The sequence below is a fragment of the Suncus etruscus genome, chromosome 16 (assembly GCF_024139225.1).
Source record: "Suncus etruscus isolate mSunEtr1 chromosome 16, mSunEtr1.pri.cur, whole genome shotgun sequence".
Classification (NCBI taxonomy): domain Eukaryota; kingdom Metazoa; phylum Chordata; class Mammalia; order Eulipotyphla; family Soricidae; genus Suncus; species Suncus etruscus.
The window spans coordinates 6,497,977-6,525,126 of record NC_064863.1 but is presented as its reverse complement, the minus strand read 5'-3'; the positions used below and the strand labels follow the sequence as shown (position 1 = coordinate 6,525,126).

Genomic DNA, 27,150 nt, shown 5'->3' with positions numbered 1-27,150 from the left:
GCGCCCACCCCTGCAGGCTCCGGGCACCGGCACCATGGTGAAGCTGGGCAGCGGCCTGGCCGAGAAGGGCGCCAAGCAGCCGCTGCTGGAGGACGGCTTCGACACCATCCCGCTCATGACGCCCCTGGACGTCAACCAGCTGCAGCTCCCGGGCCCCGAGAAGGTGAGGCCCCCAGCCCCAAAACCCACCCCCAGCGCCCCGCCCGGCTCCCCCGGGGACGCTGCGGGCCGGGGGCGCCGCCTCCTCTTTGTTCTCCTCTCCGCAACCGCAGGACCCCGGTTGCTGCGCTCCCCGGCTTCGGGGGGCTTCGGGGATCGCCTCCCCAGCCACCCACACCGGCCGCCGGATTCCCCCCACCCGGGGATGTGGCCCCCAGGCCCCCCTGTGCAGCCTTTCCAGCCCTGCCCTGGCTGTCCTGTCGCGGTGACGCCTCCTGCAGCCGCACCCGGCCCTGACTCAGGCTTTTGCGGGTTCCTCGTGGTCGCCGGGATACTGGGAATGGGGGCGACACCCCCCGGGGGTAGGCCGGAGACCCGGGGTTCCGAGAGGGCACCTGCGAGGCACGTTTTCCCTCCCCTGCAGGGAGGAAGGAGGTTGGGGTGCTGGGGGGCGGTGGGGGCGGCAACGTGCCTGGGCGCGTTCGGATGGAGAGTGGGGGGGCCTGAGTGTTGAGGAGTCCCAGGAGGATCTGCCCCCACATCGCCAAGGTCATGATACCTGATTCCCGTCGCCTGGCTTAGCCTTTCACCATCACCCCAGTCTCCCAGGGACCCCCTTGTTCCCCACAGCGCAGGGCACCCTGATGGCTCCCCTGGGGCCCAGCTGAGCCAGCTGAGCCAGTGTGCCCAGCTCCAGCGGGTTGGGTTTGAGGGTGAAGGATAAGTTTTCCCCTGCCCTGCTAGGAGGGTTCGGGGCGGGGGGGCTCAGGGATTGAGTTTGGGGTGGCTGCGCGACCCCCGTGTTGCAGGCAGGAGTGGGATTGGAGGTACCGTGCTTGCTGAGAACATCAGTCCATTTGTGGGGTGCTGCCCCTCCCCCACTGCCTCCTGTGGGCCCCTTTTCCTGACTCAGGGCACTGAGGTCCCCCGCAGCTGCTCAAGGTCATGTGCTGCTGGCCAGGGTTGAGGGGTGCGAGAGAGTCCGGCCTAGGGGTAGAGCTCAGGGGTGGGTGTGATGGCTGGGTTGGGGATCAGGGTGCAGGATTTGGGGATCTGAGGGCAGGGAATGAGGGGGTTGTTGCAGGGGGCAGGGATGAGGGTGTCAGGGTACCAGGTTGGGGGTTCAGGCTGCAGAGTGTCCGAAGACCCTTGGGGGTCCCTAGTGAGTGTTTCTCATCATCTTTTCTACTCTGGGCTGTTGGGGGACATCTCAGCTCCTGTGACTCTCCTGCTGAGTCCTTTATTATTATTTATTATTATTATTATTATTATTATTATTATTATTATTATTATTATTATTTTGGTTTTGGGGTCACAACCAGCCAGGGGTTCCTCCTGGCTCTGCGTTCAAAAATCATTCCCGCCAGGCTTGGGGGAATCCTATGGGATGCCAAACTGGCGTCTGCAGCACGCACGGCAAATGCCCTACCGCTGTGCTATCGCTCCAGCCCCTCTGAGTCCCCATTGCAGAGCCATGCTCTCCCAAACTGGCCATCTGAAAGATCTCCACCTCAGTACCTCGGTCCCCTGGAAATCCCCATGGGGAGCAGAACGCGGTATATGGAGACTGAGAGCTAGTGGGGACCACCAGAATTGGGGACACAGAGCCAAGGGGTGACTGGGGTGAGTGTAGGACCTGAGGGGGTTCTGATGGTTCCTGTGCCACAGCCCCCGACCTAAAGGGCCCTGAGCGCCGCCCCTCAAAACCCCACCTCGACTCAGGGACTTGCTGAATGAGGGGCCCCTGGGCGGCGCCTCTTCTTCCCAGTCAGGGTTATCATGGGCGCTTGGAAGTGAGCCCCCCTCCTGCTGACCCCTCCCCGGCCCCTCCCCACTGCAGGTGATGGTGAAGACCAAGACCGAATACGAGCCGGAGCGCAAGAAGGGCAAAGCGCGGCCCCCCAAAATCGCAGAGTTCACGGTCAGCATCAGCCAGGGTGTCACTGAGAGGTTCAAGGTGAGTGGTGGATGCCGTCTGGACAGAGCAGATGGTCACAGGCTCCTCATGGGAAGACCCAGCTTTCGGCTTTGGGGACTTATTCCTGGCGGGCTGCTGAGCCTGGGGTGCGTCTGCCTCTACACCACAGACGGCCCTGCCCATCCCGGCCTTGCTGGGGTCTCCGCAGTGGCCTTTGACTCTGTGGCCTTTGACCCTTGGGCTTGCCTGGGGGTGCCCAGTGGTTCCTGGATATGCCCACCTTGCTCTGCTGCCGTTTTGGGTGTGGAAGGATGCACATGTGGGGTCAATGCGGGATCCCCCGTGTGCGGACTTCAGCCCCGTGTTCGATTAGATCCAACCCCCATGCGGACTCCATCCTGAATGCTCCTTCTCATGCGCCTCAGGATTCCCCAGGGCTGTGAAGGTGCAGGTGACGTGGGCTTGGGGCTCTCTCATGGTTACCGTTGTTCATGGCGCAGTGGCAACTACTTCTCAACACCCCGAGGTGTCAGCAGGAAGACCCAAGGGGCTGGCCTGGGCGCCACCTCAGGAGGGTCTGTTCTGTGCCCACCTCTCCTAGGGGGGGGGGAAATGAGGTTCTTGCATCCCCACATGTCCCCCAGGATTTGGGCACACCCCGTCCTTGTCATCTGCCTTCCTGTCCCCGGCGACCAATGGCTACCTCGGGAATGACCTATCCCATTTCTCCCACTCCTCGCACTCCAGTCCTGGTATTGCCTCTGCCAGGAAGACCCCTGAGATCTAACCCCACATCAGGCAGTTTCCTGAGCCAGCTCAGCTCACCTTATGTAACCCTCATGGAGGTCGACCCAGGACTCTTTATGTCTTCTCCTTTGTCTGGAGGGAAAACCGAGATAGAGGCCTAGGCCTAGATGTCAGAGCCCCAGACTGACTTCTCTTGGACACAGCCTGGCACGGGGCCCTTGGCCCACTTTGCCTTCAAGAACCCCCCTTTCCCTGCAGATTGCACCCCTCAATGGGGGATATTGCTCTTACCTTCACCTGATGCTGAAAGTGCCCCAAATGTGGGATTCTTGTGGGACTGGTCGCCTAAGAGCCTGGCCCCAGCATGCCCTGCTCAGAGGGATCATGGGCACGGGAGGGGATCAGCAGACTCACCCCCCAGGGTCACCTGCTGCTGAGGGAGTGAGGGAGTGGGGTGATGCCACAGCGGGGGAGGGAGAGCCCAGTCAGGGCATGACCTGCCCAAGGTCACACGATTCAAGGCAGCCCGAACCCAGGTGGTCCGTGTTCTTCAGGAACCTCGAGTCTTTGAGGGGTGGGGTCCCCATCTCTGCACCTGGGGTACATACTGACCACTGTAGCTGGAGGGCACAAGGTGTCCCCTGCTGGGGTGGGCTCAAAAGCAGGTGCCTAGGGAAAGGCTACACATGTTCCTCCTTTCTGGAACATTCCCATGGCCCCTGGTTGCCCTGTTATGTTTGTGCTGTCAGGTCCCCGAACCCCTGATGCGTGTGGCTGATGAAGGCTGGGGAAGGATGCCTGTATGTGTAGGGGGGTCAGAGGAGGGCCCGAAGCATCTGCCTCATCCTGGTGGTGACGGGTCCCGAGATCCCAGAAGGAAACCAGTGAGGCACCGAGGGAGCATCGCGACCTCCCATGGGGCCAGGTGTGGGCCTCAAGATGTGCTTTGGATTTGTTTAGGTCTTTCTCTTGTATTTGGGCAGAGGGTATCCACACCTGGCCGTGCTCAGGGCTTACTTCTGGCTCTGAGCTCAGGAATCACTCCTGGTGGTGTTTGGGGGTGCTGGGATTGAGCCTAGCAAGTCAGTGCCCTCCCCTCTGGACTCTCCCTCCCTCCAGCCCCCCAGATGTGCGTTGGCCAGGATGCTCAGATGTGCTGAGCATCACCTGGACCCGCCTCTGGGCTGTGGTTACTAGGTGCGTTGCTAGGCAGGTTGCTAGGCGACCACGGACTCTCAGCTCTGTGCCCTCTAGAGGAACCCCCCTAGGGGCTTCCTCTCTGGGTTTCCTGGGAGGCTGGTGCCCGCATGGAAAAAACAAGGCAGGGAATTGCTGAATTTAAGGGTGTGGACACCCCCTCTCAAGGAAGGCAATGTGAATTGTGCACCCGCCACTTCCCCACAGTTTTGGGGGGCTGCCTCTCAGCCCTCTGCCTCCGTTCTGGACTATGGGGCATCATGGCTGTACTGTGTAGGTTAAAGACAGGCCAGTCAGTGCCCCCTTCCTGCTTTGGAGAGACGAGACTGTGGGACCTTCTGAGGCCCGAGTCTATTCAGCAGGGCTCAGGGACCAGGTGACCTCCTTTCCTGGGGCTGAGCAGCCTGCGGGGACTTATATTCAAGGTCAGCCTCACTCCAGGGCAGTGAGGGGCGGGTGGTCCTTGGAAGAGCTGCAGCCGGATGTGACGATATCAGGGTCTTGTCACCCCTACTGTCAAACCGGGCACGTATCCTCCCAGCCCTGCAGTGACCTGAGCTTCCGGGCGCCGTCTCTGTCCACCACTGTCCCATGTCCCTGGGGATGCGCCTGTGAAATATTCATGAGCCGGGGACATAGCTTTGTCTTGGGCAGTGCAGGAGGCTGGGGGTGGGGATGGGGTAGAAACTGGGGATCCCCAAAGTGTCCTTGGACCTTCAGCCCAGCAGCCTGCAGGTAACCAGCCCCTGGTTCTACAGGAGCAGAGGCTGTTGGGGTTCTGCCCCGTCAACCCGAAGCAGAGTTTTCCTGATGCAGGGGACCATGTTAGGAGGGTCACTGGGGCTCGTGGACACTGTGTGACTCAGTGGAAAGGCACCGTCCCTCTGCGCCCCAAGGTGGAGGGCTGGGGGTTCTTGTATGAGCAGCAGTGGGGCCAGGCTCAGGGGTCACCGCCCAGTCCAGGAGGGGGCAGGACTCACACTCCCTCTATGCCCCATGCACTGTCAGGAGAGGCCTGGCTTGAGCACTACTAGGTTCGACCCCCCCCCCCAAACTAGCCACAAAGACTCCCCTACACCCAAGCCCCAGGTTGTCACAGCCGATGAGCAATGCCTCCCACCTCAGCAGAGACCTCATGAGTCCCTGGCTGGAGAGGAGACACAGCCAGGAAGAGAATAGGGAATCTGGGCACTAAAAAGGTGGAGTCATACCTGAAATTTGCAGTTGTTTTGGGGCCACACCCAAAAATGGTGCTCAGGGACCACATGGAATTCAGGGGATTGAATCCGGGTTGGCAGTGTGCAAGGCAAATGCCCTACTGCAGTGCTATCGCTCCGGCCCAAGAAAATGTATATTTTCAATGAACAGGGGCCAGAGCCATAGTACAGCAGTAGGAAGTTTTTTGCCTTGTGTGTGGCCGATGGGACGGACCCGAGTTCGATCCCCGGCATCCCATATAGTCCCTTGAGCCTATCAGAAGCAATTTCTGAGCACAGAGCTAGGAGTAGCCCGTGTGTCGCCAGGTGTGGCCTTCCCCCTACTCCCCCCCCCCCCAAATAAAGCCTGCCAGGAGTGATTTCAATGGACAAAGGATCTGAAGGTCAGTTCCCCTTGGGGGGGTGGGGTCAAAAGCACAGATGGGTGACAGATCTGTGGGGAGGCCTCCACGTTGTGTCCCTGTGTGAGGCTGCAGTGAACAGCTGCCTTCAGCCACTGGACCAGCCAATGCATGTCTCTGGCCCTGCGAGCCCAGGCAGGACTGACTTGGGTTCCCACTTAGCGTGGCAGATGAAATTCTGTCACTCGCAGTGTCCCTGTCCCAGCAGGACATGTGACACTCAGGCCATTTGGGCCTTGGCACATCTGGGAGCAAACATCGTGTCCTGTGGACACCACCACTTCCTGGAAGCCTCCCTGTGTGCCTCTGTGTCCCACCCACCTTCTCTGCTGTCATCCTTCCTCTTGATGAGGTCACACCTTGCGGCAGAACCAGGGCTGACATCAGAGACATGGCCCGGGATCTGCGGCAGGAGGGAGGTGCTGGGGGCCTCTCCCGGCCCTCTCCTAGCTCCAGGTAACTCAGAGGTGCAGTGGGATGAGGTGGCATGCCTGTGGCATCAGGCTGAGGAGTGGCATGCCCCTCCTTGGCACGGTATGACCACCTGGAGCCCCAGTGTCTATATTTTGAGCTCTACACTGTCCGGCTCCCACCTCTCAGCCACTAGTATGCCCCAACCCTGGTTTTGATTTTAATTATTTACTTATTTGGTTTTTGGGCCACAACCTGCAGTACTCAGGGTTACTTCTGGCTCTACACTCAGAAATTGCTCCCGGCAGTCTGGGGGGGGACGGGGACGGGACACTATATGGGACTGTCGTCCTGGGTCAGCTGCATGTAAGGCAAACGCCTTACCGCTGCGCTCTCTCCGGTCCCCCTATGTATTTATTTTTGAAGTTTTCACAGTTGTGTTCCTGCAGGGGTCTTGCCTTTTCCTGTCCCACAGTCAAGTCGCATAAAGTTCTTCCATATAGTTGCAAATGGCTGGTCGTTCTTTTCAGGGATGAATAATATTCTACCTCCCTCATGGGGCGGGCAATTAGCCTACTTTTGCTACTTGGTGATTAGAAGTGATATCTCAGGGAGTGGGCAGGGCTAACATCTTTCCAGATGTTGTGCGTGTTTCTCTCTGGAGACCCCCAGAGTCAAGGGCCTTTTCTCTCCAGCTCCACTTCTTGTTGTTTTGGTGGTCTCACCTCTCAGTGCTGGGGACTTCCCTTGTACCCATCCCCCATCCCTTCTGTGCTCTGGAGCCACATCTGAGGCCTCCCTACCAGCCAGGTGAGCACTGTCATCCTCATTCTTGATCCTGCGGCTGCTCTGAGGCACAGACATCTCCCGGGGTCAGGCTCTGCGTTTTCCTGTGATGACAAGTCCTGTCCACAGGTCTTCAAGTACCTGCAGAGCACTGGGAGAATCCTGGATGACTGAATCTGGGTGGTTTTACTGTGGAGAGGAAACGTCCATTCTGCTCTCGGGTTGTCTGTCTCCCCCAAGACAGGGTCTGTGGGGATTTCTTTTTTCAGATCTGTCAGCTTTCCTGTTGGTAGATTTCTTGGAGGATTTCGTGCCTGTCACTCCTGCTTGTGCTTTAAGTTTGTGTTTTTGTTGCCACACTGAAAAATAGAGCGGCCAGGCCTCTGCCAGTCAGCTGACCCTCTTGCTTTTCCTCCTGGACTTGATGGATTCAGGTCTTTCAAGTTTTGGCGTTTTTGTTCTGGGGCCATGCCTAGCAGTGCTCAGGGATCACTCCTGGAGGTTCTTGGGAGCATATCGGATGCTGGGGCTCGAACCTGGGTTGGTCTTGTGTAAGGCAGATGCCATCCATAGGGTCCAATTGTTTTAGCCATCTTACCTTTTTCTTGGGAGGGCACATCCCACAGCTCTCAGCAGTTACTTCTGGCTCTGTACTCTACAATCATTTCATGGGGCCGGAGTGGTAGCACAGCGGTAGGGTGTTTGCCTTGTACACAGCTGACCCAGGACAGCCGCAGGTTTGGTCCCTGACATCCCATATGTTCCCCCAAGCCAGGAGTAACCCCTGAGCACTGCCGGGTGTGGCCCAATAGCCTATGGTGCTATTGCTCTGGCCCCGTTTTGCCTCTTTGTATGTGACTCTAGGTAGCACCGAGTTAACAGCCTCTGACTGTGTATCCTGGCTCACATGTTGACAGGCCATAGTTGGGGTTTATTTCTGGGCTCTTGATTCTGTCCTACCATCTCTTTTCATTCTTCTGCCATACAGTTTTGTTGACGCTAGTTTTAGTTACATTTTGAGGTCAGGAAGCATGAGAACATCTCTATTATTCTTCTCCAAATTAGTATTACTCTGGCATTTCCTGTGGCTCTGCAAAGATTCTAGCAGGTATTTTCCATATCTGAAAAAAAATGCCCTGCAATTATTTTTTACTTATTTTTGTTTGGGGCCAGCCACAGCTGGTGGCATTCAGGAGTTACTCCTGGCAGGCTTGGGGGTCCACAGAGGATGCTGGGGATCAAAACCGGGTCAGCCACATGCAAGACAAATGTCCTCCATGCTGTGCTCTGGCCCCTGCCACTGTTATTTTGACAGCACTTGATGTATAGCTTGTTTGAGACAATTTTAGCAACAAAAAATATTTTATTTTGGCTTTTTGGGCCACACCCAGAGGTGCTCAGGGGTTACTCCTGGCTCTGCACTCAGAAATTGGCCCTGGCAGGCGCAGGGGACCATATAGGATGCCGGTGATTGAACCCCGGTCCTACAGCTGTGCTATCTCTCTGACCCAACAACAGAAATTTTTATCTCTAAGCACAAAACTATCTTCTGCTTCTCTCGTGAGAAATCTTATGTTTTTCCGCGTCAGGCTTTTCCCTCCTTGGAATAAAGCCCTTCCAGGGTCTAAATTGTTATTTCGGGTAGTTTTGAATGGGATTGTTTTACCCTGGTACTTACTTGGTAAGCACTACTGGTTTTTGGTAGGATTCATACAGAGTAAATCCCAAAAGCCCCAGAAAGTACCTGTCAGGTACAGGTCCCTGAGCTTTCTGGTTGTGCCCCCATATAAAGGTGGCACTAGACCCAAAAGTGTGGGGGCATCTAGAAGACTGTGAAAGACCCCAAGTCTGGAGGGGCTTAGGTGGGGGCCCTGGGGGGGGATAGTGGCCTGAGAGCCGTGAAATGGCGGTTAGTCTGTTGGAGCTGGTCTGTCTGCCACATAGACTAGGCACTGACTAGGGGAGGCCCTGGTGCTCGCCATCACCCTGGCTCTGTGCCTGCAGGTGTCGGTGCTAGTCCTCTTCGCTCTGGCCTTCCTCACCTGCGTCGTCTTCCTCGTGGTCTACAAGGTGTACAAGTACGACCGCGCCTGCCCTGACGGCTTCATCCTCAAGGTGAGCAGTGGGGTCAGGGATGGGAGCCCTGGGTAGAGGCAGAGGTCCAAGATCCAAGAAAGGACCTTTTTTGTGTGGGGAAACTGAGGCCCAGAGGGCGAGGCTTGGTCTCGAGGCAGATGAGAGCTGTGCCGAGCACTCTGGTAACTCCAAACGTGGGTTGTATACCAGCTGCATGCATGGGCACATGTGGAAGACTTGGCACCGGCACAGGCCCCTCTTCCATGGGAAGGGGGCCAAGGGAGTGGCTGCCTGTCAGGCACTGCCCACCCGGGTGTCCTCACTTGGGGTCAGGTGGTAGGATGGGCCCCTCTTGTGGGGCTCCAGCCCCCTGGCTTGAAGGGGCTTGCCGGGCTCCGGGCAAGGCTCCCAGTGGCCTTGGCAGAGCCAAGCCCTGACCCAGGGTGCTGTAGGCAGATCCTCCCCGCAGCAGGTACCAGAGATGGAGGATCAGAGTGGGGCTGGGGGGTGGGAAGACGGGAAGGCACAGCCTTTGACTCAGCCCCTGGATGAGAGGGAAGGCAGTCTTCCTTGGACGTGGTTCAGGTCTCTTGGAGCCCAAGGCTGGGTCCCTCCACTAGGGTGGTAGGGGACACCCCTTTCCAGGGACCGAGCCCTGCCCTGTGCCCCTCCCAGTCCACTCACCCCACAACCCCCTCACCCCACGCCCCCAGACTCCTAGAGTTCTGCATTTGGCACTTGGTGCCAATTTCTTCCTTTCAGATGAAGGTCGAAACGGGCCAGCGGGTATGGGAAGGGTCACTCAGGGCCCTCTGCATGTGCCTTTGGGGCTCACCGTGGGCCTGTCTCTCCCAGAACACGCAGTGCATCCCCGAGGGCCTGGAGAGCTACTACGCAGAGCAGGACTCGAGCGCTCGCGAGAAGTTCTACGCCGTCATCAACCACTACAACCTGGCCAAGCAGAGTGTGGCGCGCGCCGTGTCACCTTGGATGTCGGTTCTGTCTGAAGAGAAGCTGTCGGAGCAGGAGACGGAGGCCTCAGAGAAGGCGGCCTAGCACGCGCCGGGTCCCGTCCCCTCCTGTAGGTCTCCTCTGGCCCTTTAGAAACGCGTCTCATCCACCCATTGCTTCTGTCGCCCAACTCCGCTTTGCAAACGGCCCAGCTGCTTCCGGCTGCCCGGGCGCGTCGGCGGGCCCGGAGCATGGCCCCTCTCGGGCTGGGCCGGCCACCTGCACTGAGCTCGATGTTCCAGGGAGTTGGGGGGTCACTGCCTAGGCTCTGGGGACCTGAGTGCAGAGCTCCCATCTTGGAGTCCTGCACCTGCGGCTCCGGCTGCTTGTGGAGCTGCTAGGTCTCGCCCTAGACCCTGGGACAGTGTCCCTGATGTGTGCAGGTATCGGCCGCCACCGACATGTCACCCAATCCCTGTGATGTCCTGGGGTGTCCATGAGGTGAGGGCCCCTGCACAGGCCCCTCCCCTGTGTGTAGTTTGCTTGCTTGGAGGGAAGGAAGGGAGGGAGGGGGGGTCCCCCTGTTCTTAGCAGGTTGGTTTTGGAGTCCTGCTTGGGGGCGGCAGGTGACGGGCAGAGGGGCCCAGTGCCGGCGGTGAACTGGAGGCGCTGCATCTCTTCATGTCATTTGAATGTGTTGTTCTGGGGGTCGGTCCGGTCTCACTGTTTCCAGTAGATGAAAATAAATGAAAGGCTTGTGGGAGGTGCCTGTCAACAGCTAAGTTGGAGGGTACACCCTGGCGACGGGGCCTTGGGCTGGATCTGAGAGGCAGTGAGGGGGATCAGGGGCCCCCCCCACCCAGTGCCCCTGGCGCTCCCTAACAAAGCCGAGCCCACGCTCCAGAGCTGCCATCGGGGCCGGGAGCTTTATTGGCTGCACAGGCACATGTGGGCACTGTGACCTCCCGCCCCGAGGAGGCAGCTGTTCCATGAGGAACCGGACTGGGGGGCTCCATGCCCCTCTGGCTGCGTGTCCCTCGGGCGTTGCTTGGTGCGGGCTGGCAACAGAGGAGCTCCTGAGGGCTGCTGGTGGCTGGTGGCAGGGACCCACAGCCCCGTGTCCTTAGCTGTCGTACCAGTCGAGGAACAGCAGCGAGAAGGAGCACATGACCAGGAAGAAAAGCACCCACACGCGGAAGCCTGCGTTGTTTTTGATGGCCTGCGAGGCAGTGGGAGAGCAGGTGCAGGTCAGCAGGCAGGCAGGGCCAGGGCTCCGGCCCACCCCACTCCCGGCAGGCACTGGGCACCCACATGGGAAATAGCTCAGTGGCTCTGGGCACCCTAGGGGGTCGCCCCCCCACGCACCTCACGGATGTCCTCGTTGCCCTCCTTGATGTTTTCCGTGGCCCCGACCACCAGCTGGTGGATGCTGTCGATCTCGGCCTCCTGTGGAGGCAGCAGACAAGGCCCTTAGCCCTGAGGGTCCAGGCACCTCACAGGCTGTGCAGGCCCTTCCCAGCAGGCAGCACAGTGGGTGACACAACTCCCCCAGGGCCTTGGCCTTGCCAACTTCGAGCACTGGGGCCCCACTGGCCAGCCTGGCTCGTCCCCAACCCTGCCCTCACCTGCTGCAGAACCTTCTCAGTGAACACCTCCTGCAGCCGGGAGATCTCCACCACCTTCCCTTCGATTTGCCTTTGGGGGAAGATGCCATGTCAGTCGTGAGGGCTGGGGGGGAGGGGCGTCCCCCAGAACCGTCTCCCCCAAGGGGCGGCAGGACGGGAGAGCAGGGCCACAGAAGTGACCACAGTGCCCCCACCTCAGTGAAGTATGGGGGTCGGGCACACAAGACCCTAATACTGGAGTCTGGGCTGAGCCCATGGAACTTGGGGACTCAGAAGGAAAACATTGGAAGTCACCAGCCTGTGGGGGAAATCACCAGAGCATGGTGGCAGGGCGCACGCTGCATTCTCGGGGGCTACTGCACCCACCAGGGGTCTGAGTACTGTGTCTATGCCACCCAGCCCGACCCCCGCAGACATGGGCTGGAAATAGCTCTTGAACCAGGGCCAGCTGCACAAGGCTTGGCCAACGGTTGGTTCCCTCTACTGGTGCAACTCCAGCGGGGCCCTCAGTCTCAGGGGGCGGGGGGGGGGGGCCTGCACACTTACCGCACTTCATCAAATAGGCTGTTCATCTCCCCGACGAGGCGCTGGTTCTCCTGCTCAAACTGTGAGAAATCGGGGCTCACATAGGGCCCGGCTCAGCCAGTGCCTACATGTCCTCACAATTGCCCGGGACAGAAGTGTGTAGGTGCCCATATCTCTTCAGCCCCTCTCTGCTCCCCCTCACCCCGAGTCCAGTACAGCACCCTTGGGTCATGGCCTACTCCCAAGGGCCAGGGGGCTAGGGAGGAGAAGAGAGACGGGCGGGTGGTGGGGGAAGAGGTTCGAGCAGGAGGCGAGCGGAGGAGAGGCAGACGGCAGTGACAGGAGAACCATTCCAGGGCAAGTGCTTCCTCCACCCCACCCTGCTACTGCAAACTGCAGAGGCAAAGACAGGCTAAGGAGGGAAGTGAGGGAAGCAGTGCGACCCAAAGACCTGCTGTCTTTTCTACAGTGGGGCTTGGGGCATGGGGGCGGTTGTCCCCTCAGGGAAGGGTCTGGCCTGGCCTGGCCTGGCCTGGCTGGGGAGAGGAGGGCTGAGAGGACCCAGGGTCACTTACCATCTGTATTTCCTCCGGGGACAGTTCGTCTTCTCTGGCATCTCCCCATGCCCCAGACTCCGGCTGTGCTTCTTCAGCTGGGAACTTTTCTGTGCAAAAAGAAACCAGTGGGGGATTTTAGGGGGGCCTAAAATACTCATTTGGGAGGAGGTGGGTTACAGGTGCACGGAAACGCTTCTTGAGGCGCCGTGTGTGTGGGATTCAAACGACTCTGGTTTTGTCATTGCCAGTATACAGTCATTCTAGGTGCTTCAGATGTAGGGTGTTTCCACATCGAACCCTCCACCAGTGTCCAACCCCCCTCCCCAGCTCTATGGGGTTGGCTGCCCTCCCCTGGCTTGGGTGGCAACATGCAAAAGCGGGTGCTGCTGCAGATTTTCCACCCTCCTGACAGACTCTTCTGGAGCTCAGTGCAGGCCACCAGCAGGCCAGTTTGCAACTGGCAGGCCTGGAATGGGTGAGCCATGGCAGGGCACAAGGAGGGTGGGCACACATCCCGGCTGTCCCTGGAGTTGCTTCAGAAACAAACCCTGTGCCCTACCCGTGACAGTCTGAAAGCGGCCCTCTGGGTGGGGTGATGGAGACAATCACAGGGTGGGAGCAGGCTCGGGAGCCAGGAGCTGTGTCCCCGGCTCTGCGGTGTCCCCAGCACTGAGGTAGTGCCTGAAGCTCCCCTATGTCAGTGGGGTGACCCTGGTGTCCCGACACAGTGCCGCAGTGCTGGTCCAACTGCTGGGCCTGGTGGCTCAGGAGTGCCCGAGTGGTCCCATATGCCAGCCAGGTCCTGCTTGGGAGCACTCCACCCAAAATACTCATTTCTTGGGTTTCTAGGCCACACCTGACTTTCCCCAACCTCCCTCCCTCCCTCTGCCCGCAAGCCAGTGGCTGGCTCTGCCAGGCTTGTCATGCCCCACAGGCCTATTCCTGCCTCCCCAGGTGGCCCCAAGCTTGTTTTAACCATGACACATGCTTTCCTCCCCCACTCCAAGCAAACGTGGCTTGGACCCTTGATGGCCCAGGGGCTGCAGGCAGCGCTCTTGGGGTCAACTAACTCCGCTTGTGCCTGTGGAGGGAAGGATGGACGAGAAGGGCGCGATGACCGCAAGGCCTACCTGGGCCTTCCTCCGTCACAGCCTTGTCGCCAGGGTCTTCGGAGGCGGGGCCTAGGGACACGGTCTCCGGGGCCACAGGCTCTCTCGTCTTTGCACTGGGCTCCGGCTCCAGCCTGGATCTAGAGCAGATGGTCAGCCACGACATGAGAGCTCTCCCCACCCTCGCCCCAGCACCCCAGCAGGACCTCTCACGAGGCCGAACTCCTCCACCTGCCCCCCCACCATTGACGGGCACCATGCTCAGCCAATAACCTGCCTGGCACAATGAAGGCCAGAGACCCCCATCAGTCAGTCGGAAGCTGGGGGTATGGTCAGAGACATGGAACATGGTGCATCGGGTCCTAGGGTCAGCAAAGGGCACCGTGCCAAGCCTCTGAGATGCTCAGGGAGCCGCACAGGCCCACATTCGGCGCTTGGCATAGTGTAGGCACCCAGGCAGCTCGCAGAGGCCTCTCCCTGGCACCGAGGGTAGGACTGACTCCTGAATTCTCCCCATGATCTGTCTCCTTGCGTGTTTGTCCTGGGACTCAGTCGCTGAAGAAGCAGAACCCTCGGCCAAACTCTATCCATTGTGGCGGCCTTCAGGTTCCCATTACTACCTGCCTGAGGACTTGGCACTTCTTAGCCCCTTTTCTCATCCTGGAAACGGGGATCCCACAGCAGTCAGCGACTGTTTTTGTTTGTTTACTTGTTTGGGGGCCAAACCTGCAGGTGCACAGGCGTTACTCCTGGCTCTGTGTTCAGGAAATCACCCCTGGCAGGCTTAGGGTCCAGAAGGGATGCGGGGATTAAACTTGGGTTGAACCACATGCGAAGCAAATGCCGCCCTGCACACTGTGCTATTGCTCTACTCCCAGGAACTGACTGATTCTATGAAAATGCTACTACAGCCCATAACACACAGCAGGGATGGGAACAGCAGTGCTTACACCACGAATACTACTGCAATGCTCCTGAGGGCCAGTCCTGGGACTACACTCGCTCACGTGTACTGAGCAGTCTGTAATGTTCTAAGCGAAGGAGTCCTTCAAAGCTTCCTGAGGCTAGTCTAGAAAGCGTGCATCTGTGTGTGTCTGTCTGTCTATGCGAAAGAGTGTGTGTGTGTGTGTCTGTCTATGCGAAAGAGAGTCCTCAAAGCTTCCTGAAGCAAGTGTGCGTGCATGTGTGTGTGTGTGCATGGTCTGGAGAGCTCAGGGTTGTGTGTGTAGTCCAGTGACCGTGGGCGCCCATGTGAGTACTCACAGTCTCTTCTTATCTACCACACGCTTGACCCGGATGGCTCGCTGCTCTGAGTAAAGCTTGCACACTCCTGCAGCGAGGAGACAGGAGGACATGATGCGTCATGGCCTGGTGACCCAAGGCACCAGGAACTAGAGACACCGGGACCCAGCACGGCCTCGGAGCTAGCAGCACCACCACCACCTCAGACTTGCGGGCGGAGGAAATTACTTTTCAAGTAATCTTCAATGAAATCCAATACAGCGCTGCGGTGCTCCTTCACCTGCTGTGAATGGATCTCCCTGTGGGCTGAGAGGGAGAGGCTCATGTCAGGCTCTGGGACCCCAAAACCCAAGGGCCCCCACCCCCCAGCGGCATCAGCGGAAAACAGGGAGGCATGTTGCCAGGAGGGGAGGTTCCTGCAGCTTCAAAGCAGCAGATCATCAGGCCCGTGGGAGGCCCACAGAGAGCCCCACAACTTCTGGCTCCTTGTAGCCGTCAGGCTGGGTGCGAGTGCTGGGCCTGTCAGAGCTCAGGCGACTGCTCCATTTGGCAGCACTGTCCATCAAACTCCGGCTCCCGGGCCAGCACAACAGGACGGTAGGGAGGGTGTCTGTCTCACACGGGGCAGATCTGGGTTTGATGTCTGGCATCCCAATGGGTCCCCTGAGCCCCGCCTCGAGGCATCCCTAAGTGCAGAGTCAGGAGTAGCCCTGACCTGAACATTTCTGAATGTGACCCCAAAACAAACTAAAAACAACAAGGAAAAAAAATCCTACTGGCTCCGAATGCCCCCCCCCCCTTGCTTCATCATTCACCCCCTCAAAGGCCTAAGGAAAAGCAGAGCCCCTGAAGGTGGCCGGGGAGCGTGTCTGGGAAGCCTGACCTGCCCCTGGGGGAGGAGCCGGGTGCCCAGGGAGGGGCCTGACCTTGTGCCCGAAGCTGCTGAATGGCTTCTGAGCATGTCCGCATGAAGGTCTGTGCATCCTGGTCTATCTGATCTCGTTCTGAGTCTGTCATCTTTCCATACTCGGAGAGGGCATGACTGAGAGAGACGGAGGGAGGGGGAGTGAGAGAGGCATCACCGGGGCTCAGAAAGGGGACTGGGGAAGGACAAGCACCCCCCAGAATGGCTGGGCTGAGAGGTAAGAGATGCATCTAAAAGGCGTGGTTGCATCCGTGAAGGCCACGAAGGACGCACTTTCTGCTGAAAGGTCCTGTGAGGGACTGGGTCACCCTCACCTCTCTCTTCTCCACTGCCAGGATACCATTAAGGACAGCCATGAGGGGTCAGGGAGGGACTGATCAGGGGGTGATGGCACCATGAATCCCAATGGTGTAGAAAAGGTCACTGTTAGACCTGATTCCCAGCCACGCTGTTTGTGCCCATCAGCCCTTCATTTCATTTTCTTTTTTTTGTTTGTTTTTGGGCCACACCAGGAGGTGCTCAGGTGTTACCCCTGGCTCTGCACCCAGAAATCGCCCCTAGCAGGCTCGGGGGGAGCCTATGGGATGCTGGAGATTGAATCTGGGTCTGTCCTGGATCAGTCATATGCAAGGCAAATGCCCTAGCGCTGTGCTATCTCTTCAGCCCTCGTTTCATTTTCCTGAGGGTGATTTTATCCCAGATCTCGGTCAGTCTGGGCTAGCTGTGTCCTCCCAGGAGAAAGGGCACAGATAAGGTGCATGCAGGCCCCGTTCACTGGCCTGAGCTGGAAGGGCTGATGCTTCCAAACACATCTCGGGGCCAGAGCCCTAGAAGAGAGGGAAGGGTACCGGCCTTGCCAGGTTCGATCCCCAGTACTTCAGATGGTCCCCCATTCTCACCAGGAGAAATCCCTGAGAACAGAGTCAGAAATCACCTCTGAGCAACACTAAGTGTGGGTGGGTGCTGAGACCCAGTGAGTCCCCTGCCAGGGGCAATATCAGGTGTCCAGGCGGCGGCAAAAGACAGCCCAGCCGGGGCCGGGAAAGTAGCACTAGAGGTAAGGTGCCTGCCTTGCAAGCGCTAGCATAGGATGGAACTCGGTTCGATCCCCTGGCGTCCCATATGGTCCCACCAAGCCAGGGGCGATTTCTGAGCACATAGTCAGGAGTAATCCCTGAGCATCAAACAGATGTGGCCCAAAAACAAAACAAAACAAAAAAAAAAAAAAAAAAAAAAAGACAGCCCAGCCAGCAGAAATTTCCTTAACTGGAACCAGCGGGAGCAGCAGCAACAGCCTCCCGGCCTCATTGTCTGCTCGCATCAATGCTCTCAGGAGGCCACGGAAAGAGGCCAGAGCTTGGGAAGCGAGCCCTGAACTGGGTCAGAGCAAGGCAGGCAGGCAGGCAGCAGCCGGGAGGCCACGTGTCCTCTCAGCCCTGCCATCTGTGCGATGGCCCCAATGCTGGCACCGAGGCCCAAGTGTGCACGCTGGGACGCTGACCCGCTCACACCAAGCCTCCTGCTGGGACACAAGGACAAAGTGGCCACTGCGCCGCCTCTCTTGTACTCAAGAGATCCCTGTGCCCCAGGGCCGCTGCTGGCTTGGGTGCTGCTCAGGGGGCTGCTGTCTCCGACCCTGCAGGAAGTCCAGACCCGCCATGAGTGTAGCTGTAGCACACTGGGTGCCCTTTCTCACCTCCCGCCCACCACCCAAAAGCCCCCTACACTGTGGGGTTGGGTTTTTTTTTTTTTTTGGTAGGGAGAACACCCAGTGGTGCCAAGGGCTTAATCCTGGCTCTGTACTCAGGGATCCTTCTGGTGGTGCTCAGGGGACCCTATGGGAGGTGTGAAACAAACTCAGGTTAGCTGCGAGCAAGGCAAGCACCCTCACTGTTGTGCCATCACTCCAGTCCCTCCAATTATCTTGAAGGAAAGAAAATTTCATTCAATAAAAAAAAAAAAAAAAATCTCGGGCTGGTGAGGTGGCGCTAGAGGTAGGGTGTCTGCCTTGCAAGCGCTAGCCAAGGAAGGACCTCGGTTCGATCCCCCAGAGTCCCATATGGTCCTCCCAAGCCAGGGGCAATTTCTGAGCGCTTAGCCAGGAGTAACCCCTGAGGATCAAACGGGTGTGGACAAAAAAAACAAAACAAAACAAAGTCTCTATTTCGCTAAAATATAAACTGTAGAAATAATTTTCCTTCTTTTTATTCTTTTTTTGGTTTTTTGTTTTTGGGCCACACCCAATGACGCTCCTGCCTATGGGCTCAGAAATCGCTCCTGGCTTGGGGGACCATATGGGACGCCGGGGATCGAACCCAGGTCCATCCTAGATCAGCCACATGCAAGGCAAACACCCTACCACTGAGCTATCACTCCGGCCTCTAATTTTCCTTATCTGCTGTCAGGAAATGCTGGCAGTCTGGGACACTCTGAGCTCTGGCCCCCCTCAGGCCATGCCAGTCCTTTGGCAAACCACCTTCCCTAGGGCAATGCGGAGCCAGCTAGGCCCAGCAAGGGTGGAACTCCCAGGGAGGGAAGGAAGTTTGGAAACCCTGCAGGGGCCCCTGTGAGTGTCCCTCACTCACCTGTAAGCGTTGATATAATCTTTCCGGTGCTCCAGGAGAAAATCCCTCAGCTTGCCAATGTGGGAGATCTGTGGGGGAAAATGGCAATCAGCCCCGCCAGAGGACACCACACTGAGACCCCAGAAAACGTCCTAGATCCGTGTGGGCTAAGGGAAGGAGGGAGCGAGGTCTGCAAGTGCCGCACGGGTGCAACCATGGATCGAGACACAGTGGCTTACATGGGGATGGTCCCCAGGGCCGTGGGTCTGTCCTCACCCTGCCCGCTTCTGCTGTGTGTCCCTGATGGGTGGCCTGATGGCAGAAAGATTGCCCTGACAATTGCTGTGACACTGGCCTAGTGTCTCTCCCCTGCCACTCCCCACCCCCGGGGAATGGCTGTTTGCTCACTGTCTTTCCATGGACAGACAGGAGAATGCATGGCGGCTCCCAAACCCAGTTCCCGAAAGTTCCACGGAGAAGCACAAGCCTGGCCTGCATTCTCTGCCTTGGCTGGGGCAGCAAGCCTCTCTAGGAGAATACACTTGCTCAGGACTGAGAGCATTCTGGGCAAGTGAGGAGGAGTCGAGCGCTCGCTGACTCAGCAGCACCAGCAGCACCATGGCTCGCATGGCATCTGCATGATGTGCACAGGAGTGCCATCCGCGTGCCAAGGGCACAGGGAGGAGGGCATGGGGCGCTCAAGGCATCTGACAGCCTTGACAAGCTACCGAGCCCCCGAAGTCACACCTGATACAACAAACCCACAACTGCAGGGCCAGAGAGGATGCACAAGGGCCCGAGGGGCGTGGGAGGCCTGGGCAAGGCAAGCACCCTCCCCTCTGTGCTGTGCTGTGGATCTGGCCAGAACTGATTTTTTCCAGTCCCATCAAGAATCACAGTGGCAGGGCTGAGGGGATAGCAAAGCGGTAGGGTGTTTACCTTGCATGTGGCCAACCCAGGACAGACCTGGGCTCAAATCCCGGCATCCCATATGGTCCCCCGTGCCTGCCAGGAGCGATTTCTGAGCACAGAGCCAGAAGTAACCCCTGAGCATCACCGGTGTGACCCAAAAACCAAAACAAATAAATAAATAAAAAGAATCACAGTGGCTAAAGAAATGCAAAAAATGCTTCATCAGAAGTAGGTGGGGAGAAGGGGGGGGGGCATAGGGGTGGTGGGAAACATGCACTGGTGACCAAAACTTAGCCACAAACAATTTTCTAATTGTGTATTCCACTGTGATTCAGTGAAAGTATCGTTAATAATAAAAAAAGAAAATCCAAGGGGCCTGAAGTGAGAGCACAGTGGGTAGGGCTTTTGCCATCCATGTAGCCCAACCTGGTTTGATGCCAGGCATCCCATATGGACCCCAAGTCTGCCAAAAGTAATTTCTTTTTTTTTTTTTTTTTTTTTTTGGTTTTTGGGCCACACCCGTTTGACGCTCAGGAGTTCCTCCTGGCTATGTGCTCAGAAATCGCCCCTGGCTTGGGGGGACCATATGGGACGCCGGGGGATTGAACCGAGGTCCATCCTACGCTAGCGCTTGTAAGGTAGACACCTTACCTCTAGTGCCACCTTCCTGGCCCCCAAAAGTATTTTCTAAGTGACCCCTGAGCACCTCTAAGTGTACCACCCCCACAAAAACAAACAAAAAACCCAAACAGAAACAAAAACAAACAAGGGGCCAGAGTATAAGCACAGTGGCTAGGGTGCTTGCCTTGAATTGGGCCAACCAGCATGGAGTTCGATCCTCAGCATCCCATATGGTCCCCGGAATTTGCCAGGAGCTATTTCTGAGGGCAGAGCCAGGAGTAACCCCTGAAGCGCTGCCGGGTGTGGCCCAACCTTCACCAGTCCCCAACAAACCCAATGGTGGTCTGCAAGAGCCAGCATGACCACCAGATGGCAGCAATAGCCGGCAGAAAGTCACTCTCAAAACCATCTTGAAAAATAAGGTCCCCAGGGCTTGAAAATGATACTGTAATTCATAATAAAATCGCAGGGCAGGGCAGGCCGAGGAGGCGGCAGACGCCTGGTTCCGAGCATGTGTGTGCCTGGACACGGAGAGCGCCAGGCCGCACAGAGGAGGCAGGGGGCACAGGGCTGCCATCTGTGTCCCCAGCAGAACGTCCCCACGGGGGATGCTCTAAATTATCCAGACCCCATGGGGGGGGGGGGGACATGGGCAAAAATGCCACCACAGACGGACAGACACGGCCACTGAGGCGGGTTCAAGGAGGCCCCGGCACCCTGACTTGCAGGCCCCGACAAAGAATCCAGCGCTGGCCCTTCCAACAAAAAAGCCTGACTGATGGCAAAGCCCTAGGCTGGCCTGCAGCATTGTCCTGGAGCACAGCCGCTGCAGTGGGTGTTGTTAGGGGCAGGGGAGCCCTTCTTCCCCCATTCACTCGGGAGACCCAGCTTAGTCGCTCCGCTTGGTTGCCAACCCAAGGCACAGCAAGAACCGCCATACTGACCAGTGCTTAGCCCAGGGCTGCTGCCAGTGGTGGTTCCTGGGTGAATTTTGCAGGGGCCGGGGGACCCTGCATCCACTCCTTGAGCCTTAACTGAAAACTCTGTCGCTGCTGAGCCCTTATCCTGGCCCCAGGAGCCACCGCTGGGAGGAGGGGTGTCCTGAATCCTGTGCCACCTACGACAGGCACCCACAGAAGCCTCGCAGGACCCCGACATCCCAGCCTGCCCGCCCTGGATGGAGGCACCTCTCCCTTTCTCCTGGGAGTCCCCAGATCCTCCTTGGCCATCCAGAGTCCCGAAACTCGGCGGGTTCCACCTTGGCTGACCTCATCACTGCCTTCTTTGCTGGGGTGGGAGGAATAGCTAGGGAAAAGACCCCGAAGCTCTGCTCACCTCAGGGTGGTGGGAAGTGCCTGCAGGGAGCGACCATCTGACCATCTCAATCCTCCCAGTGCCCTCCGCAAGCCAGGCTTTCCTCAACGAGATCGACTCTGCCCCCAGAACTGGGGGTTACTGAACTATTCAGGAGTGCAGGACAGTGGGAGGCAGGGGTGGTTTGTCATCTTAGACAGGTCAGACTTCTGGGGGGCAATTTTTTTTCTGATAAGGAGGGCAGGGGCCCAGTAAGTTCGGCCACCCCTCCCCCTGGTCCCTAGGCATGTGAAAACCCTGCCCTCTGCTCACCCCTCAGGCTGGGCTGTCACTCATCTCCCACATTCTGCCAGGAAGGAGGGCACCCCCAACCTGCTCCGTTGGCGCCAGCTTGCAGGCAGCCCCCTCTCTCCTGCCTCTGCCATTCCCTGCAGGGAACATGCCATGTTCATTTTCTCTCTCTCCCCCTCCCAACCCCTCACTTCTCCCCACCCCTACATTGGGGCTGAGCCCACCTGCATGGCCTTTGAGTTTAGTGTGGCTGTGCTGAGCTGGAGCAGTCACAGGGGACAGGCAGCTCAGAGCCAGCAGCCCGGACCCCAGGCCCCGGCAGAAAAAGAGGGATTCACTCGGTTCTGGGAAAGACAGCAGTGGGTTTTTTCGAGAACCCAGTTGTTCCCGGTGTTGGCAATGGAAGTTCCAGAATCCAGGGGCTGGAGGGATAGCAGAGGGGAGAGTGTTTGCCTTGCATGCTGCTGACCTGGGTTTGATCCCCAACATCCCATATGGTTCCCCAAGCCCCTCCAGGTGTGATTCCGGAACTCAGAGCCAGGAGTAACCCCTAAGCGCTGCTGGGTGTGGCCCCTAAATAAACAAATTAAAAAAAAAAAAAACTAACAACCAGAATCCATGAGTTCCAGAAAGGCAGAGAGTTCCTCTCTCTTCTCACTACCCATCCGGGCTCCCTCTGCAGGCTCTGGGTGACTAGGGCTGGGGCTGTGGGAGCCAGCTGGCGCCAATGGGCAGCCAAGCCCCGCGGGGAGGCCCTGCTCCCTTAAACTCGGAGTCACCACGGCTGGGCCCTGCACAGAGCCGCAGACAGAATGAGAGAAGCCGCATTTATTTCAAAGGTCGAACAGCCCCATGTTGTGGTTAATGGCCCGTGAAGCTCAACGCAAGTGGCATTTCTAAGGCTCCAGCAGCCAGGCCTGACAAAGAACGAGTCCCAGCGTCCAGCGTCCCTGGGCCTTGCCTCTTCTTGGCCCTGCCTCAGGACAGACATCATCAGGCAGCTCCCCTGGTGCAAAGCTCTGGCCTCTCGACACCCTCGCTCCAGTCGCAGGGACCTTGCTTGTCCCTTGTCTTAAGGCCAGAAAAGCAAGAGATGGGGTGGGAGATAAGGTGTTTGCCTGGCATGGAGGAAACTCAGTGTCCCTGAGCACATAGCCATGGCAGGAACAAGTAAGCCCTGAGAACCCCAAACAGAAACAACAACAACAACAAAAACAACAGAAAAGGAACATGATGATTGACTGAAACCCAATTACAATCATGTTTGTAATCATGGTGTTAAATAAAAATATTATAAATATATATTAAAAAAAGAAAAAAAAGGAACATGATGGCCACTGATCTTCCCAGGTAGACTGGTAAAAGCTGACCAGAGGTGCCATTCTGGCCTTTTATGAATTGGGGTGAGCAGATCCCCTCTTTTTGCCTGAAGGCACAGTAGCCCACAGTCACGCTGGACACCCTCCAAGAGAAATGGCTCAGCCCCACAACTGAGCCTCGTCAAACTGCCACGCCACCAAATTGTTACAGGTCTATAGATACTGGACTGCAGGGACGCACAGATGGCCAAGTGACACCTTGAAAACCTTCACAGTACTGTGGGCCCAGTAGGATTATGGCCCATCTGATGGCGAAGGCACAGAGAAGCTCACAGAGCTCAGTGAGCCCAAACAGGAACACAGAAGGCTCAACTGGCGCCAATCACAGTCAGGTAACTCCCGACTTCAGGAACACCATTGTGAGGCAGAACAATTATCACCAATTAGCTCCTGTTGATCTGACTTGGATAATTCCATTGGCCTTTGTGTTGGAATAATAGGAAATAAATTTGCCTGAAGGGGTGGTGGTGGTGGGTGGGAATCTGGGGACTGTTGGAGGGAAGGTCACAATGGTGGTGGGGCTGGTACTGGAGCATTTAATGCCTGAAACAACTGTATTATGAACTTGGTCAATCACGATGTTATATGTAAATAAGGGAATAAAAGCAAACAAGACCTAAAGGAGCAGGGCCTGAAAAACATATGACATGTGTGTTAAGGGTTGTGCCCAGGGTGGGTCCTCAGGCTACTGTCTTCTTTCTTTCTGCAGTCTTCACCTGAAACCTGTGTCTTCTGCCTCAAAGGGGACTTTCCTTTGAACACAGACAATTTGGTCCCAATACGAATGTCCTGCTGAGGCCTCCTGCAGGGCCAGGGAGCACAGCCCCAGAGCAGCCTGCCTCTGGGGACGATGCTAAGGCATCTGGGTTGGCAGAAGCAGCTATCCTGGCCCTGGGGCCTACATATGGTCATGCTGTTAGACAAGGGCAACCAACCTGTGTGGAACGACACAGGGACAGGAGCTCCCTGTCTCTAGGCGCCAACTCTGAATCCTTCGGATAAGCTTCCTAAAGAACCACCCCCCACCAAAAAAAAAAAAAAGCAAAAAAAAAAAAAATAATTCTGACATTCAAGCACAGACACGGGGCTATGAGGAGTGAAGCTTGAGTTTTCGTTACGGGATTTTCTCAGTCTGTTCCAACGTTTCCAGCTACGCCAGAGGTGCAGGAACTCAGTGTCGCAAAGAACAATTCAGAGGGTTTGGTGGAGAGTCATAGATCTCTCATATCTCGAGGTCAGCACCTCCATAGCATGCCTACTGTTATGAAAGCTCAACAAATGCTCCCCCAGACCTCTGGGCTTTTCAGTGGGGACAGAGGGGTCTAATCCTTTCACCAAGGCTTTAATACTTTCATAGCAGCAGTCACCACACGTACAGTAATATGCCCTGAATATAATAAATATGAGCCTAAAGCCAAAGGTGGTCTTTGGGTGGAGGGGGTCCACGGCCACACTTGGCAATGTTCTGGAGCTGATTCTTTGGTCAGAGGATCCTTTGCAGTTATCTCTCTGGCCCCTGAGCTCTGCTTTTAAATTCTGACATAAAACCTGGGAGCCGGAGCGAAAGCACAGCAGGGAGAGCATCTGCCTTGCATGCTGTGGAGCCGGGTTTGATCCTCAGAGTCCTACATGGTCCTCAGAGTCTGCCATGAGTGATTTCTGAGTTGCGGAGCCAGAAAGACTCCCGCCCCCAAATTATGATATAAAACCTTAGGGGAATTTAAAAAAATGTGATGCTAGAGAGAAGTGGGAAATCTCAAATCAAATAGGCAGGGACCAGAGAGAGATAGCACAGAGGTAGGGCATTTGCCTTGCATGCAGCTGATCCAGGACAGAAGAGAAGGTGGTCCGAATCCCAGCATCTCATATGGTCCCCCGTGCCAGCCAGGAACAATTTCTGAGCTCAGAGCCAGGAGTAACCCCTGAGCGCTGCCGGGTGTGACCCTCCCCCCAAAAAGTTTTTATCAAATCAAACAGGCAGATACAAACAGCCCCAGTCCTAGAAAGCCTTTCATCTCCCTGGCAAATCGGGTGACGGGTCCGATTTTCTTGCTGCTTTCTCCGGGTGTCACACGCACAGCTCCTGCCCACAAGGTGGTGCTCGCCACCACACGGTCCCCGAGCCCAGGGCACAGGACATCGCAATGACAAGAGCCCACTTGCAGGATGATTTGTCTCTTGAGGGTAGACATTTGGTTTAAGTTTCCACTGCAACGTTGAAGTTCTTAAGCTAGGTCATGCAGATCAATTGCTCCTGTAATAGGAACCCCCGAAGAGCAAGTAATATCTAAACACAGGGAGGGGGTGGCCGGAGCTGCGGGGTGCAGTGGGGTTTCCCCGGGGGAGCCAGGAGACAGTCAGCCTGGCTACCTCTAATCTCATTGCAACTGCTACCTGGCCCAGGGTCTGCTTCGCATCAGTCCCCAGGCGGAAAGAGAGGGACCCCTGGGCGGCGGGGACGGGAGGGGGCTCAGCTGCCCAGCAGTAGATGCGGGGAGATTACAGGCAGCCGGCGTCGCTGCTTGCTGGGACTCAAATCAATTTTTCCCTCTTGTACAAATCCAAGAACGAAGAAACCAACAAGCAGATTTTCACAAAACAGTTTGGGGTGATCTCGTTGGCAGTCACCTTCCCCTCAGAGAAGGTAGAGATCGTTTGGCCAGTATCACACACTTTCACGTTATGGCCCCAACCCTCCCCCCAACACACCCCCAGAAAACCACTTTGGGCAGCCTCCCCCCAGTGTGGTCCTCCTCAGAGAATAGACGGGAAACTTCAAGTTGTGAACACACAGGCGGAAAACATTATTTCAAGGGACAGGCTGCAAAACATTGTCACACCCCTTTGTGCTTGGCTAGATAAAAAACATTACAATGTGGTGGTTTCTAGGATTTAAGAAGCTGTAGCAAATTGCTAAACTGCTTGATTTTATAACATGAGGGCTAGCCTGATTAAAAAAAAAAAAAAACACAAAAATGGATTGTTTCCTAAGTGTTTAAAGAAGTGAAAGAAAATTCACTCCTATTCCACACCCAGCAGATAATTCTGTAAAACACACACACACACACACACACACACACACACACACAAACAATGGTCAACAGTTTCGGGTTTTGAGACTCCAACTTTATCTTTTTAATCTACCTTTAAGCTAGACTGACTTAGACATCAACAATTCGAATTCTCTTTGAATTTCATATTCAGAAAATGTTAGGAGTCAATGAGCAGATACTATTTAAACCCATTTGAATGGCTGCTCATTCCACTTGGAACACCAGGCGGACACAAATTTCCATTCTAAGAGCAATAAACTTCAGTCAAAATTAAATAAGAAAGGAAAGGAAAGCATCAGTTTCAAGAAGTGTTCTGAAAGGTCACTGTCTTAGTATCTAACTGAAGGCTAAGGTGATTGCTAATCTAAATTGGCAAAGTGACCGTCTTTCTACATGAATAGCACATGTCCGAGAATAGAAACAAACGGCGATTTTATCACCCCAGAGCTGGATAAAATACCCATCTGCCACTATGAACGTAATATCATAGCAAAGAGACTAAAAAATTAAAGATATTAAATTATTATTTTAATTTAATTTGAAAGCATATTTCAATAAGAAGATTATTTTCCTGCCTATAGAATTAAGAATCTTCTTATAAGCTAAACCGTAACATTTATTTTGTGTGTGAGAAAGAGAGAGAGAGAGAGAAAGTTAAGATTTTTTTCCTGGTAACTGGCAAGTCTTTTGCCTTTTAAACGGAATCTATAAATATGTATGTAATTTTTGTGACCATAATTGGAAAGGGGCATTTTGGGGACTCCTATTAACAATAATCACTAGGGTTTGCAAAAAATTTTTTTTCATCTATGCTGAAGAATTTCTATTTAAGCCTAATTTTCCATTCTAGCCAAAGTCTTTGTTCCCCCATCCACATAAATCACCATTTCACTCTCTGAAAAATGAGTTTTGGGAAAAAGACATTATTAAATGTTCCATCTGACTTTAATAGAGTTTCCCAATTTTTTTGCATGTTTATTATCAAACTCTAATCATGAGCTTTCCCAAACTTATTTAGACGTTGACACAAACTCCCCAAGTTTTCCCAACTTAAATCAAAACCCACCAAAACTGTGGGAAATGTTTCGCTTGGGAGATGAAAGCAAATTGGTCCGCGTGTACATTTGCAATAATCAGTGTTTATTCCTGCTGCTCAGCTTACGGCACTTT

General features: G+C 55.9%; 2 protein-coding genes across 2 annotated transcripts in view; one reads left to right on the top strand and one right to left on the bottom strand.

The window, feature by feature from the left end:
- Positions 1–10,626, top strand: NSG1 (neuronal vesicle trafficking associated 1). Its single transcript, XM_049789811.1, has 4 exons — positions 1–163; positions 2,000–2,116; positions 8,841–8,951; positions 9,768–10,626. The coding sequence occupies exons 1-4, from the start codon at positions 35–37 to the stop codon at positions 9,966–9,968; spliced, it is 558 nt and encodes a 185-aa protein (XP_049645768.1). The 5' UTR covers positions 1–34; the 3' UTR covers positions 9,969–10,626.
- A 208-nt stretch (positions 10,627–10,834) lies between these two features.
- Positions 10,835–27,150, bottom strand: part of STX18 (syntaxin 18) — a 55,473-nt gene continuing 39,157 nt past the window's right edge. Inside the window, exons 2-11 of the mRNA XM_049789803.1 lie at positions 18,432–18,499; positions 15,848–15,963; positions 15,150–15,227; positions 14,943–15,009; positions 13,701–13,819; positions 12,589–12,677; positions 12,035–12,093; positions 11,489–11,558; positions 11,229–11,309; positions 10,835–11,082 (exon numbers count right to left, since the gene is read on the bottom strand). Coding sequence (XP_049645760.1) covers positions 10,987–11,082; positions 11,229–11,309; positions 11,489–11,558; positions 12,035–12,093; positions 12,589–12,677; positions 13,701–13,819; positions 14,943–15,009; positions 15,150–15,227; positions 15,848–15,963; positions 18,432–18,499 — 843 coding nt within the window. The 3' untranslated portion in view covers positions 10,835–10,986. The remainder of the gene's footprint in view (positions 11,083–11,228; positions 11,310–11,488; positions 11,559–12,034; positions 12,094–12,588; positions 12,678–13,700; positions 13,820–14,942; positions 15,010–15,149; positions 15,228–15,847; positions 15,964–18,431; positions 18,500–27,150) is intronic.